This window comes from Salmo salar, chromosome ssa15 (genome assembly GCF_905237065.1).
Source record: "Salmo salar chromosome ssa15, Ssal_v3.1, whole genome shotgun sequence".
NCBI lineage: Eukaryota > Metazoa > Chordata > Actinopteri > Salmoniformes > Salmonidae > Salmo > Salmo salar.
Window position 1 is genome coordinate 72,185,095 of NC_059456.1, and position 15,729 is coordinate 72,200,823.

Below are 15,729 nucleotides of genomic sequence, written 5' to 3' on the forward strand. Positions count from 1 at the left end.
TATTATAGAAGACACAACAGTTTTATGTAGCTATGTCCAACCTCTGCCGTATGGTATTCTCTGAATGCATAGTTAGGTTTTGAAAAGCCTGACGCCATACTCTCATTGTATCGTAGGATAATCTAGAAGACTGGCACATAAGGCTCTACTGCTTAGTAGAGATGAGCTTGATTCTTGCCCGCTATGATTGAAACAAGGACCTGTAACGCCTTTTTATGTTACGTTTTCACACATATTGGGTCGTATTCATTTGTGCACACTGTAGCAAAACATTTTAACAAAGGAAAACAAAAACAAGTGTATCTTATTCAACAAATCCATGTAGTCCCTCCCTGTTTCAGTATGTTTTCTTCCATTTGGTGCCTAGTAAATACGACCCGGCTATTTGGTTTGGTTTGTCTTGAGGTCATGGCAGTCATGGAACATTGAGGCCTGTGGTAATGCACAGGATGGAAAGTGTTTGGTGTGCCTCTCCAACCTTGACAGAAACATTGATTTTTGGCTCTGAGAATGGGATTTATAGTTATTATAGCTTGGTAGACAGAGCATGGTGCTGCAGAAATTTCAAACAGAGAAAAAGTTGACTCTTAGAAATGTCAAACGTGCTCAACAACTCACATAAAAAGACTGAATAGAAAAAACAAATAAAATACTACATTGCTATCATCTTGCTACTACAGCAATACAATGTATTGTACTGGTAACAGTCATGTACTTGTAATTCCTCTTATCTCCTACTGACTGCCTGTTTTTGAACGAGGTGGATCATAGTGATCCCTATTCTACAGTATATCAGGTGTGTTTCTGAGTCTCCACACATAAAAAAAATCTACTTTGGCAAATGATCCCTTCATTGCTATATATCCCAGTCCATTGTTAATGCCACAGCATGGGCCTTTGATGATATCAGAGAGAGCCTTGTTCATTCCCCCCTGCCATGTATTTGTGTCTAATCCCTTGGTGAATGCCAGTGGTAATCGGTTATGATTTGCTGCTGCTGTTTGAAAAGTTCCTCAGTAATCTCCTGGGCTTGGAATGAGAAAAAGCATGGTGCCTGGGTGGATGAGGGGGTCAGGTGCAATCTGGGCCAGTGTCAGTCCCCAGATGTCTGCAGCTTCCTGTGGCTTTGGCCCCGTCTGTTCCCTCTTCCCTCAGCTCCACTACTGTCTACTATTGGCATCTCTCTCTCTCTCTCTGTCCCTCTCTCTTTCCCTCTTCCTCTCTCTCTCTGTTTCTCCCTCTGTGTCTCTTTTTCTCTCATGTGAATCTGCTTTGTGAATGACAAGCTGTCAATAAAGCGTGATTCATCCTGATCTGAGTGTAATTCCACCGGAGGTTCGGAGCGAAGGCACAGGACAACGACCCGCCATTCCAAGGACTGGGTTTACTCGTTTGACGTTGTAGGGACTTTATTGATTTAGATGTTTGCCCAGCGGTTGAGCTCAAGCTCCCCACGAGTCCGGTTAAATTGGATCCATAGTTTTGCCATCAAACAGAAATATGAAAGGATGTGTGTTTCACGGCTACTTGAAGGCTGTACGAAAGTCTCACAAGGCTTGTAAGTAGATCTAGTGTTAACATGTCTGTTGATGTCCTTATCTTATGAATACAGTCCCTTAAGAGAAAAAAAAAACATTTATTTTTTCTGACACTGGTCATGGGTTTTTTTTGTCCTAAATATGAACATGAAAATACCCAAATACTCACTACTGTGCCAGGGCATAGAAACTTGATCTGGTAAAGATTGTATGTGGAGTTTAATAAAAGGATATCTTGTTGTTGTGCTCGCTGCATGTATCACTGACCATACTTCTTTGGGAAGCGTGGGGGAAGGAAAGCAATATTTTGCTGTGGAAATGAATGGGCTATGTGACTCACTGTTTCTCTAAATGTTAGTGTCAAAATGTATTCTTTTCCCACTCGTGTTGAATCACTGGCATTTACCAAAATCGCCCTCTTATTGCTGATATTTTGCATTAAGTCATCTTCAAAAGTCCCCTGCAGTGTTTTTCTTAACACATTGTAAACGGTGTTCTGAAAGTATTGCTGTATTTACACCACCACTACATTCACTGTAGCTACGACCTGATTCTTCACACTTCTCCTAAAGTGTGCACTTGCACACTCACAGTCATGGATTTAACAATGTCGGAAACTACCCCCACCCGAAGCTTACACAGTACCTATACAATGCTTGTAAATCCATGACGGGGAATGTGCAAATGCACACTTTAAGGAAAATGTGGAGAATCAGGACGCATCTTTAGATATTGTGCTGTTGCTCACTAAATGGTTTTGATTCTGAAGCAACTGATTGAGATGTGCAGCAGCAAGCAGTTGAAGGAAAGGGTGATATTGGTAAAGCAGTGAACTTGAGGTTTGGCTTTGGCTGTTTTAAGGCGTAACAGACTATTGACAGTGTCACAACACCAGTAGGTGTGTTTTTAATATTCATAGGCTATTGTTGTTTTGACAGCTCATCTTAGTTTGTTTTCTGTCATTTATTGACCTGTCAGGACTAAGGACGAGGGCCTTTGTGAGGATTCTGTGTGCACTGATTGGATTAAATTGAACAAAGATTTTTTTGGGAGAGTGTATGAGTTTGTTTAAGCATCAACAATGGGTGCAACCTGTCTCGTGGCCACAGCAGACAAAGAAGCTACAGATTGCACCTTTAAGTCTGATACCAGAACATTGCACTATATTCATCTAAGAGTGTATCCAACCATATTCAACACAGTGTTTTGTGGAAATTCTCAACCCACACTCGTCCATCTACAAAACGGACCGTGCACTCTCTTTTCCATTCACAACATCATTGCAATGGGCTCAATCAACGTTAGCTGTCGTTTTAATGTCATGTAGGCCTTATTCATTATGCTTAATGCAAATGGCTTCACAGTTCTGCACTTTCACAAGACTTGAAAAGCCACAATAGTGAATTCATTGGCCATAGCAACCACTTGTGGAAAGGGGCCTTGCGACGCTAATAAGTAATAGATTAGCCTCACAGTAGTTAAAGCAGGGGTCTCCAACAGTTTGATTGTGAACTACCAGTAGCTCTCAGCCCACCTACTGTATGAGTAGCTTGCCAAATAATTCAGAAAGTGCATGTATTTTTCACACGCTCCACCGCAATCTGTCATAAACAAATCTCACAAGTATCAGACACCGCAAGCTCCCAGATACTATATCATTAAATTGACATTGTCCCACCCCTGGTTAGACACAACTGGCTTAAAAATCCAAACGTAACACGATATCTGCCAATTAATTTCTAGGAATATTGCCTCTGTGTGGTGTGCGATTCTGTTTATTGTTCACTTCGTGTAGCCAGTTAGCGATAACTATAACTGTCTTTTGAGTAGACAGACTTTCCCAAAACCTTCACGATTAAATGTTAACTGCAAAGTAGGCATACCACGCAGAATTACACTGAGTGTACAAAACATCAAGAACACCTGCTATTTCCATGACGTAGACTGACTAGGTGAGTCCAGGTGAAAGCTATGATCCCTTATTGATGTCACTTGTTAAATCCACTTCAATCAGTGTAGATAAAGGGGAGGAGACAGGTTAAATAAGGATTTTTAAGCCTTGTGACAATTGCAACATGGATTGTGAATGTGTGCCATTCAGAGGGTGAATGGGCAAGACAAAATATTTAAGTGCCTTTGAACGGGGTATGGTAGTAGGTGCCAGGCGTTTGTCAAGAACTTGACACAACTGTGGGAACCATTGGAGACAATATGGGTCAGCATCCCAGTGGAACGCTTTCGACACCTTATAGAGTCTTGCCCTGACGAATTGAGTCTGTTCTGAGGGAAAAGGTGTTCTTAATGTTTTGTACACTCAGTGTATATCAGGATTCTTTGTACAGTATCAATCGGGTGGGCTTTTGTTTAGCAAACTCTGTCATGACATATGCAGAAGCAAAAACATTGCTAGACCAGCAGATTCTTCGCTCCTAAAATTCTCAATTAAAGGGGTATTACACTCAAATCTTTTACCCTCAAGAATGGTCTTCTCATGTGATTTAAGCATTGGCATGGACTTAGAACATGAATTGTAATTGTTTCTCTACCAATAATTGTAATTTGTAAAAAAAAATGAAAAAAGAAGAAAGCTACATTCGGGAAAATACAAGTGCTTATTTGAAAGCCAGGAAAAAATTAATGAGTTGCTCGTGACATGTTTCATAAATAAAAGTAGCTCTCATTAGTGATGTGCGAGTTGAATTATAACCCGCAGTCCGCATGGTTATATCCGCGGGGCGGGTGGGTGGCGGTCAGGTTGAATATATATATATTTTTCATTATGTTAATCTGCCGTTAGTGCGTAGCCTACGCCTAAACTTTCGGGCTAACTGTAGCGCACCAATACACATCAATTGCAAAATGCTTTTGGAAACTTGGGCAGAAAAAGTTAACGTTGATCCATTGAGGCAAAATGAACAATGGAGATGAATTCAAGAAGAGAAAAGCTGCAAAATAGAGAGTTGAAAATATATAGAAGGGAGGAACAGAACAGTAGTCTAATGTTTGGGAAAGATGTGGTGAAAGAGGACGATGGCAGTGTCGGCTATGTTATGTTTTTGAGGTGCTATACAAATTAGACAGTTACACGATGGGGACTTCTAGGTGGGATGTTTTAGTCTTTTAAAATGAATTATGAAAGAATTATGTGTAAATATTCATATAATAACCATAATATCGAAGTAAACTTAGTCACGCGATGACATGTTGTGTGGTCCTCCCACTACAACTCGTCAGTGAAAGCATGCAGTTTATTAGGCTACAGATTAAATAAATGATGAACTTTAGGGATATATGTAGGGGGAGATAGTGATAGAAGGGCACAGACCAGAGCCATACTTTTCAATTACGCTAGAGTGTATTTCTCTATATTATTTTAGGTTGGTGGACAATGTAACATCCAAATTTGTAATGGTTGATAGTGGACGATAGGGTTTATCAAAATGTGAGCTGGATGGAGTAAATGTTATCTTTTACTCTCTACTTGGTTATATAACACAGGAAGTAAACATTTGCCAGTTATATTAAGTTCTGTAAATATTGATGTTCTGCTTTTCAAAAGTTTATATCTCACTTTTTATGTGTATCTAACTACTGTCACCAAACTGACCCAGCAAGCACATTTGGTTCTATGGAAGTTGTGGGTTTCCCCAATGGTTCTGGGACCAAAGCCATAAGTTTCCTGACCGGTAAAATGTTACGTTTTAAAAAAAGTTTTGCCTGTTCTGGGAATGTAAATGTTTAGGTTGCAGGGAGGTTCTAACAGTTTTCCTGGGAGGTTTTATTAACGTTCTGAGAATGGAAATGGTAGGTTATTTGAAGGTAATTAACTAACGTTCTGTATACGCCTGAAAGTCCCTTAGGGATGTATAGAGAAACACTGGTGACTCTGGATTTGGCTTTTGTGTTCAAAACTATTCTCTCTCTTTCTCTCTCTCACTCTCTCTGTTCTTCAAGGTGGTTCCACCCCAACATCACCGGCATTGAGGCAGAGCAGCTCCTGTTGACACGGGGGGTCCACGGCAGTTTCCTAGCCCGGCCGAGCAAGAGCAATCCGGGGGATTTTACTCTCTCTGTCAGGTAGCAGCATCCATGTTACCAGCATGTCACATTTTGTTTCCCAGAATGTTGTGGGAAAGTTATTTGTCCAATAACCAAAGGAGAACAGCATTGTTCTCTCCTAGCGCTTTAGCCTAGCGCTTTAGCCTAACGCTATGCACCACAACATTGTCGCTGATGTCAACTTCAGCATTCAGAGAAAACCAAACTCGGGTGTATTGTCTCCTGGGGCCGGCTGAGCGATTTTAATGAAGGCAGGAGTCAAGCCGCATGTCATCTGTGCACAGTTGGCCAAGCTGAAATGGGAAATAATCGGTCCTCAATTAGCAAGCTAGCGAGCGAATGAGAGCCTTGCCTTTGGGTGAACAGTCGCAGCTTGTGGGAATCCGAGCTTGAAATATGCCTTCTTTGTTGCTCTCCCGAGTTTCTAGGAAACGGAGAACGTTTGTTTCCCCCCTCGGTTGAAAAAAAAGTTGAAAACTGGTGTAAGATAACCTTTCACAAGAATTCACATATGATTTAAATCCCTTTTCGACTGTACCCCTTTCTAATTGGAACGAAACCTTACCATACATAAGGTAACCATACGTGTTTGCCCAAGGTAGAAGTGGTCAGAAAGTGACTTTTGGACCTGAAATCATAACCCTGGCAGACCTGTTGTAAGCTTTCAAATGATATCAAACTCAACCGTTTATCGTTTTCAGTGATTAAGACATGGATGTATTTTGGTAGGGTGGGGTATGCAAAATGGGTCAACTTTGAGCACCTCTATCTCCTGATTCCAGTCCAAAAAGTAACTTTCTGACCACTTCATCCATGGGCAAAACATGTATGGAAAGTTTTGTTTAAATTAAAAGGGATGCCGGCAAAAACTGATTGAATTCAAATGGATTTACCCTTACATCACCGTCAGACTTAGGCCTGTATCATAGTGGAACCTTCCAGATCTCTGACAGCTCACCCTGTCCCACTGATCCCTTTCACTGCGGACACTCATCCAGACCTCCAGATGGCCTCTCCAATCTGTCCCGAGATGTTATCTCCAGTGCCACATGTCACCTCTCAACGTGACACCACACCACCACGTCCCCACTACTATGTACTTCTTCCACTCAGACAAACGCACATTATACAGTTGGTTTTGGAAGTCTGTAATTGTTGTTTAGAAGGGTGCGTAGGGGTATAGGGAGTGTGTGCGTGATCGAGAGAGTGTGTGAGAGTGTGTTTCTAAGCGTGTGCAGGATGGGAGTGTCCATAATTATGTGGCAGCAACGGCAAATTGACTTCAGAGCCAAGCGCTCATAAAAGGATATTTATCCCATTCATACACAGACCAAAATCCCACTAATTTAACATGCTTGCATTTTATACCAGCTATTTTGTATATCTGAAAGGGGTAGGGGGTAAAAGGCATAGAAAATAAAAGCCACCTAAAGACTTAGTCTTGATTCCTGCATTTCCACAGACCCTGTAACCAAAATACAGGTATGGGGTCTGTGTGAATGGTTCTCTTCTTTTCTGCAGGTAAATTCATTAATACTTCCATTGTTTAACACCTCTCTAATTTGAACTGCAAACAGCTGCCATGGTTTAACAACACTCCCCACCCCTCCCAATTTGCCAGTTACCCACTGGTATGTATAAAAGGGGTGTACCTGTAAATAAGGGGCTGTTTGAAAGGAGGTCATATAAACTTACCATAGCTTCTGTCTGAAATTGGTATTTCTGAACACTTCTACCATGAGCAAGCATGTATGGAAGGTTTCATTCAACTCAAAAGGAGTGCAGTCAGAAAGTGATTGAATTCATATAGAACGACCTTTACGCCACAACAGCCCTTTGAGGAATATGACCTCTTTTGACCTCCATGTATGAAATCATCAAGTCTAACCCTGTCCCATGACATCACATTTCACTGAATTATGAACAGTTATAGTAGAACAGTTGTAGAACAGTTCTGTATTTGGAGAGCTGAATACAAAAGAGAAGTGTGGAGTTCTGGTAAACAGCAGGCCTCTGTGACTTCCTGCAGCGCGAGGAGAGAGAGAGTGGCTCTGCTTTGGCAACGGAAGCTTTTAAGAGGCTCATGCGTTGGAAAAAGCTCCTGGAAAAGGTCCAGCGTCGTCCTTTAGCGCACCGCTCTTTAGGAGAGGCAGAGAGAGAGGCAGAGAGAGAGGCAGAGAGAGAGGCAGAGAGAGAGGCAGAGAGAGAGGCAGAGAGAGAGGCAGAGAGAGAGGCAGAGAGAGAAGCAGGCAGTAGCTCTTAATAACATTAAGGCTGGGGGTCCATGTCGAGGTCTGACCTGGCTGATGCCTGTGGTGTAATTGAGAATTGTCAGCCTTATTTTGTGTCTGCACTGTTTTGCTATTGTAAGTAGGCTCTGCACCAACATCAATGGATAAGATTACATTTTCGAACACATTTATTTACTTGAGAGATTATAGCAAATTATCCTGTTTGATAGTGAAAAAAGCCATACTTATTAAGTTATCATGAACGGATAAAAGTCCTTTTAAATGAACTGATGAGAGCCATGTCCTTTTAAGCACAGTTCTTTGCACTTTGTTTTCTTTGTGACTATTCAGGGATGCCTTACCCTGTGACCAAGCTAACTGTCTCTTACTTGTGTAATCATATCTCACACACTCTCATATCACACACACACTCTCACAAACTCTCACATCACACACACTCTCATACTCTCATATTTCACACACTCTCATATCTCACACACACCCTCATATCTCAGTCTCATATCACACTCTCATATCTCACACACTCTCATATCTCACACACTCTCATATCACACACATACTCTCACACTCTCATCTCTCACACTCTCATCTCTCACACTCTCATATCTCTCACACTCTCATATCTCACACACTCTCATATCTCACACACACTCTCACACACTTGCATATAACACACTCTCTCAATTGTATATACTCACACACAATCACATATCACAGACACGCTCACTCTCTCACACACTCTCACAGACACACTCAATGAGAGAGTAATTAACAAGTTATTAGTAGTAGTTATTAGTATAGTGAATATGCATATCCTTGCTTCAGGTCCTGAGCTACAGGCAGTTAGATTTGGGTATGTCATTTTAGGCGAAAATGTAAAAAAAGGTTACGATCCTTACAAGGTTTTAAGCAATAAGACCCGAGGGGGTGTGGTATATGGCCAATATACCACGGCTAAGGGCTGTTCTTATGCATGACGCAACGCACAGCCCTTAGCCGTTGTATATTGGCCATAACATAAACTGGTTACCAACATAATTGGAGCAGTAAAAATAAATGTTTTGTCATACTCGTGGTATACGATCTGATATACCACGGCTGTCAGCCAATCAGCATTCAGGGCTCAACCCACCCAGTTTATAATAGATGTTAGATGAGGGAAATCCAGCTCGTCTCTCTCTCGTTGTAATGGACGTCCTGGGACTCCACTGGGCTGTGTTGTCTCATTCTCCCTGCTTTTTCTTTTGCTTATCTCTCCCTTCTTTCCTGGCCCGGTCAGGGGGCTGGATGGAAGGGGAAGGCCAGGGGTGGTAGTGGGGGATGGGGAAGGTTAAACATTGTGATGTTAACTGTTCCAGTAGGGTCCGGAGTCAGAGACCCTTCTAAAGTAATGTGTATTTAAGTAGGCTGGTTTCCATTGACCCAGGTTTATTTGACAAAAGTAATGTCACCAAAAAAATCTTTGCGATGTGTAATGTAAAAACGGCTGATATAGGAGACATTTTCTAAAGATCGACAAAAACGTTATCTGTTCGACGGGTGTATTTTTATTTTGTCTAACTTTCTTTTATTGTGACAAATTAGGATGGAAACTGTGTTTTTCAAATAAATTATGAGTGCACCAGTCAAAAGTTTGGCCACACCTCATTTCAGGGTTTTTCTTTATTTTTACTATTTTCTACATTGTAGAATAATAGTGAAGACATCAAAACTATGAAATAACACATGGAAACATGTAGTAATCAAAAAAGTGTTCAACAAATCAAAATATATTTTATATTTAAGATGCTTCAAAGTAGCCACCCTTTCCCTTGATGACAGCTTTGCACACTCTTGGCAATCTCTCAACCAGCTTCATGAGGTAGTCACCTGGAATGCATTTCAATTAACAGGTGTGCCTTGTAAAAAGTTGATTTGTGGAATTTCTTTCCTCCTTAATGCGTTTGAGCCAATCAGTTGTGTTGTGACAAGGTAGGGGTGGTATACAGAAGATAGCCCTATTTGGTAAAAGACCAAGTCCATATTATGGCAAGAACTGCTCAAATAAGCAAAGAGAATCAACAGTCCATCATTACTTTAAGTCAATCCGGAAAATTTAAATAACTTTGAAAGTTTCTTCAAGTGTAGTTGGGGACAAACATCAAGCGCTATGATGAAACTGTCTCTCATGAGGACCACCACAGGAAAGGAAGACCCAGAGTTACCTCTGCTGCAGAGGATAAGTTCATTAGAGTTAACTGCACCTCAGATTGCAGCCCAAATAAATGCTTCACAGAGTTCAAGTAGCAGACACATCTCAACATGAACTTTTCAGAGGAGACTGCGTGAATCAGGCCTTCATGGTTGAATTGCTGCAAAGAAACCACTACTAAGGGACACCAATAATACAAAGAGACTTGCTTGGTCCAAGAAACACGAGCAATGGACATTAAACCGGTGGAAATCTGTCCTTTGGTCTGATGAGTCCAAATTTGAGATTTTTGGTTCCAACCGCAGTGTCTTTTTGAGATGCAGAGTAGGTGAACGGATGATGTCCGCATGCGTGATTCCCCACCGTGAAGCATGGAGGAGGAGGTGTGATGGTGTGGGGGTGCTTTGCTGGTGACACTGTCAGTGATTTATTTAGAATTCAAGGCACACTTAACCAGCATGGCTACCACAGCATTCTGCAGCGATAAGCCATCTCATCTGGTTTGTGCTTAGTCCCACTATCATTTGTTTTTCAACAGGACAATGACCAAACACACCTCCAGGCTGTGTAAGGGCTATTTGACCAAGAAGGGTGATGGAGTGCTCCATCAGATGACCTGGCCTCCACAATCCCCCGACCTCAACCCAATTGAGATGGTTTGGGATGAGTTGGACCGCAAAGTGAAGGAAAAGCAGCCAACAAGTGCTCAGTATATGTGGGAACTCCTTCAAGACTGTTGGAAAAGCATTGCAAGGTGAAGCTGGTTGAGAGAATGCCAAGAGTGTGCAAAGCTGTCATCAAGGTAAAAGGTGGCAACTTTTTTGGTTAGTACATGATTTCATATGTGTTATTTCATAGTTTGGATGTCTTCACTGTTATTGTACAATGTAGAAAATAGTAAAAATAAAGAAAAGCCTTTGAATGAGTAAACTCCAAACTTTTGACTGGTACTGCATGTCATAAGGTAACTAAAGCACCACTTCACATTTAATTCTAAATGCCTACTGCTTGCGAAGTGTATTTTTGAACAAAAAAATAATGTTTCTTTGCAGGACAAGGATTGTCTTGAATTTCAAGAATACCTGAATTGATAGCCTTGCTTTTCTGGTTGTCTGGATGCAATTTTCACCATCCAATTATTTCAGATCTACAGGAGTGCAAGCACAGGAAGAGGTGAAGCGAGAGGATTTACTCCGCCCAAAATCTATCCGCATGATATAAGCTCTTTTTTTATGGAAGTCTGAGAGAATGTCGAATTATGTGAGGCTTATTTGATCGAATAGAAGTTTAGTAATGTTTTGGCTGTTACAAATGTACTGATATAAGTTGATGCAATCAGCATTCTGCCAACTTTGCGTATCTGCCCTATCGTTAGCTAGAATGGTCACACCTGAGCTTGCCATCTTTGAGGACATGTACAGTGCCTTCAGAAAGTATTCATACTCCTTGATTTATTCATTTTGTTGTGTTACAGCCTGAATTCAAAATGGATTAAATAGATTTTTTTCTCTCACCCGTCTACACACAATACCCCATAATGACAAAGTGAAGTTTTTGCAAATGTATTGAAAATGAAATACGGAGAGGAAGTATTCACACCCCTGAGTCAATACTTTGTAGAAGAACCTTTGGCAGCGATTACAGCTGTGAGTCTTTCTGGATAAGTCTAAGAGCTTTCCACACCTGGGTTGTACAACATTTGCCCATTATACTTCAAGGTCTTTCAAATTGGTTGATGATCATTGCTAGACAACCATTTTCAGGTCTCTAATTTAAATGAGTATTCACACCCCTGAGTCAATACATGTTAGAATCACCTTTGGCATCTATACACCAGTGAGTCTTTCGGTGTAAGTCTCTAAGAGCTTTGCACACCCAGATTGAACAATATTTGCCTATTATTATTTAAAATTATTTGTGCTCTGTCAAATTGGTTGTTGATCATTGCTAGACAACCATTTTCAATTCTTGACAGATTTTCAAGTAGATTTAAGTCGAAACTGTAACTCGGCCACTCAGGAACATTCACTGTCCTCTTGGTAAGCAACTCCAGTGTAGATTTGGTCTTGTGCTTCAGGTTATTGTCCTGCTGAAATGTGAAATCATCTCCCAGTGTCTGGTGGAAAGCAGACAGAACCAGGTTTTGCTCTAAGATTTTGCCTGGGCTTAGCTCCATTCCATTTCTTTTTTATCCTGAAAAAACTCCCCAGTCCTTAACGATTACAAGCATACCCATGACATGATACAGCCACCACTATGCTTGAAAATATGGAGAGTGGTACTCAGTTGTGTGTTGTATTGGATTTGCCCCAAACATAGCACTTTGTATTCAGGATATAAAGTTAATTGCTTTGCCACATTTTTTTGCAGTATTACTTTAGTGCCTTGTTGCAAACAGGATGCATGTCAATTAGTTTATTATGGTGGAGTAACTACAATGTTGTTGAGCCATTCTCAGTTTTCTCCTGTCACAGCCATTCAACTCTGTAACTGTTTTAAAGTCACCATTGGCCTCGTGGTGAAATTCCTGAGCGGTTTCCTGCTTCTCCGGCAACGGAATTAGGAAGGACGGCTGTATCTTTGTAGTGACTGGGTGTATTGATACACTATCCGAAGTGTAATTAATAACTTCTCCATGCTCAAAGGAATATTCATTGTCTGCTTTTTTTTATTCTTACCCATCTACCAATAGGTGCCCTTTGCGAGGCATTGCAAAACTTCCCTGGTCTTTGTTGTTGAATCTTTGTTTGAAATTCACTGCTCGACTGAGGGCCTTTACAGATAATTGTATGTGTGGGGTACAGAGATGAGGTAGTCATTCAAAAATCATGTTAAACACTGTTATTGCACACAGAGTGAGTCCATGCAACTTATTATGTGACTTGTTAAGCAAATGTTTACTCCTGAACTTATTTAGGCTTGTCACAACAAAGGGGTTGAATACTTATTGACTAGACATTCCAGATTGTCATTTTTTTTATTAATTTGTACACATTTAGAAAACATAATTCCAATTTGACATTATGGGGTATTGTGTGTAGGTCAGTGACAAAACATCTAAATTGAATCCACCATGACAAAAAAAATATTGGCATTAGAATTATTAGACGACTTACTTCCATTCTCTCCATACTGGCTTCTGCGGGCTACCTGAGACATGAAACAGATAGGTGAGGGCATATGGATTGTTGCCAATTTATTAATGCACAGTTTACCTAAATGGATAATGGAAACGCTTCAGCTCCCATTATTATTCGACACCAGCTATTTATTTTCTATTATAATTTTTGGGTGATTTCATTACTTCCAGGCAGCGGTTTCTATCGACACCAAGACAATTTAAATACACTGTAGCAGTCAATTGTCACATCTATTTTCTATGCAAACTTTCTAATTGTCGACAAAAATATCACTGGACAACTTAATGGAACATAGCTAGTGAGACCAGTTGTTATGGGTTAGACCTTTACAGCTCAGATATTACAACAGTTTGAGTTTTGTTGGGTTACAGCCTGAATTATTCTATATTTGTTTTACCTTTATTTAACTAGGCAAGTCAGTTAAGAACACATTCTTATTTTCAATGACGGCCTAGGAACGGTGGGTTAACTGCTTTGTTCAGGGTCAGAACGACATATTTTTTTACCTTGTCAGCTCGGGGATTCGATCTTGCAACCTTTCGGTTACAAGTTCAACGCTCTAACCACTAGGCTACCTGTCGCCCCGAATTCAAGATGGATAAAAAAAAATACAAAATCTCTCACCCAGCTACAAGAATTACCCCATAATTACAAAGTGAATTATGGGGTTGAAATCAATATACAGAAATATCTTATTTGCATAAGTTTTCACAGCTCTTAGTAACAGCCCTTATTTTGTACAAGTACCTTTACTTGATATGTAGGTTTCTCACTTATGGGTGGCACAAATTAGGATATGGGGGAAGGGAATGGGTATGGTATAAGCAAATTAAATACTGTAGTATTACTATAGTTAAACTGTATTATTTTTGCGGACTGTAGAGTGCACAATGAATGGAGCCAAATACAGTGTTTCTATAGCAAAATATCTTATTCGTCCATTTTTGTTTTCATTTTTAAGCATTAAATGACCTGGTATAATGGTCCATTGATCACTTATACATTTAAAAGCCGTTATTTTTGCGCTTTTGCCCAAATTCAGCCTTTAATCATTTACACAGTAACAATTTTATAAATAATACTTTGTATCTGGAAAGTTCTTCCTGTAAATGTTGTTGTTAAAAGTAGTCCTTGTGCATAGAATTGTATGGTTTGTTAAACTTTGAAATCAATGGTTTTTGTTTGGTATACAGTCGTGGCCAAAAGTTTTGAGAATGACACAAATATACAGTTTCAAAGTCTGCTGCCTTAGTTTGTATGATGGCAATTTGCATATACTCCAGAGTGTTATGAAGAGTGATCAGATGAATTGCAATTAATTGCAAAGTCCCTCTTTGCCATGCAAATGAACTGAATCACAAAAAAAACATTTCCACTGCATTTCAGCCCTGCCACAAAAGGACCAGCTGACATCATGTCAGTGATTCTCTCGTTAACACAGGTGTGAGTGTTGACGAGGACAAGGCTGGAGATCACTCTGTCATGCTGATTGAGTTCAAATAACAGACTGGAAGCTTCAAAAGGAGGGTGGTGCTTGAAATCATTGTTCTTCCTCTGTCAACCATGGTTACCTGCAAAGAAACACGTGCCGTCATCATTGCTTTGCACAAAAGGGCTTCACAGGCAAGGATATTGCTGGTAGTAAGATTGCACCTAAATCAACCATTTATCGGAGCTTGACCGGAGAAGACAAGGTGAGCGCTACCATCAGTCCTGAGACCATTCATGTGTGGGGTTGCTTCTCAGCCAAGGGAGTGGGCTCACTCACAATTTTGCCTAAGAACACAGCCATGAATAAAGAATGGTACCAACACATCCTCCGAGAGCAACTTCTCCCAACCATCCGGGAACAGTTTGGTGACAAACAATGCCTTTTCCAGCATGATGGAGCACCGTGCCATAAGGAAAAAGTGATAACTAAGTGGCTCGGTGAACAAAACATCAATATTTTGGTTCCATGGCCAGGAAACTCCCCAGATCTTAATCCCATTGAGAACTTGTGGTCAATCCTCAAGAGGCGGGTGGACAAACAAAAACACACAAATTCTGACAAACGTCAAGCATTGATTATGCAAGAATGGGCTGCCATCAGTCAGGATGTGGCCCAGAAATTAATTGACAGCATGCCAGGGCGGATTGCAGAGGTCTTGAAAAAGAAGGGTCAACACTGCAAATATTGACTCTTTGCATCAACTTCATGTAATTGACAATAAAAGCCTTTGACACTTACGAAATGCTTGTAATTATACTTCAGTATTCCATAGTAACATCTGACAAAAATATCTAAAGACACTGAAGCAGCAAACTATGTGGAAATTTATATTTGTGTCATTCTCAAAACCTTTGGCCACGACTGTACATTTCAACGTAAAATATCGGAGTTGGTCTCTGACTTATGCCCCCCCCAAAAAACCACAACCCTGTCCAACAGTACTACTTGATATTGCAGTTGTCATAATCAGGTACAGGAGCTAGTATCTAGCAGATTCAAGGATGAAGTATGGCACATTGATAATGTGTGCTATGTCTCCAAGTCTGCAACAGACCAA

At 40.6% G+C, this 15,729-nt stretch overlaps 1 protein-coding gene across 3 annotated transcripts in view; it reads left to right on the forward strand.

Annotated features, from left to right (window-relative positions):
* The window catches only part of LOC106572187 (tyrosine-protein phosphatase non-receptor type 11), a 58,405-nt gene that overhangs the window by 19,069 nt on the left and 23,607 nt on the right, over nucleotides 1–15,729 (forward strand). For all 3 annotated transcript variants that reach the window (XM_014146127.2, XM_014146128.2, XM_014146129.2), the window contains exon 2: nucleotides 5,493–5,615. In XM_014146127.2, the coding sequence (XP_014001602.1) occupies nucleotides 5,493–5,615 (123 nt within the window). The remainder of the gene's footprint in view (nucleotides 1–5,492; nucleotides 5,616–15,729) is intronic.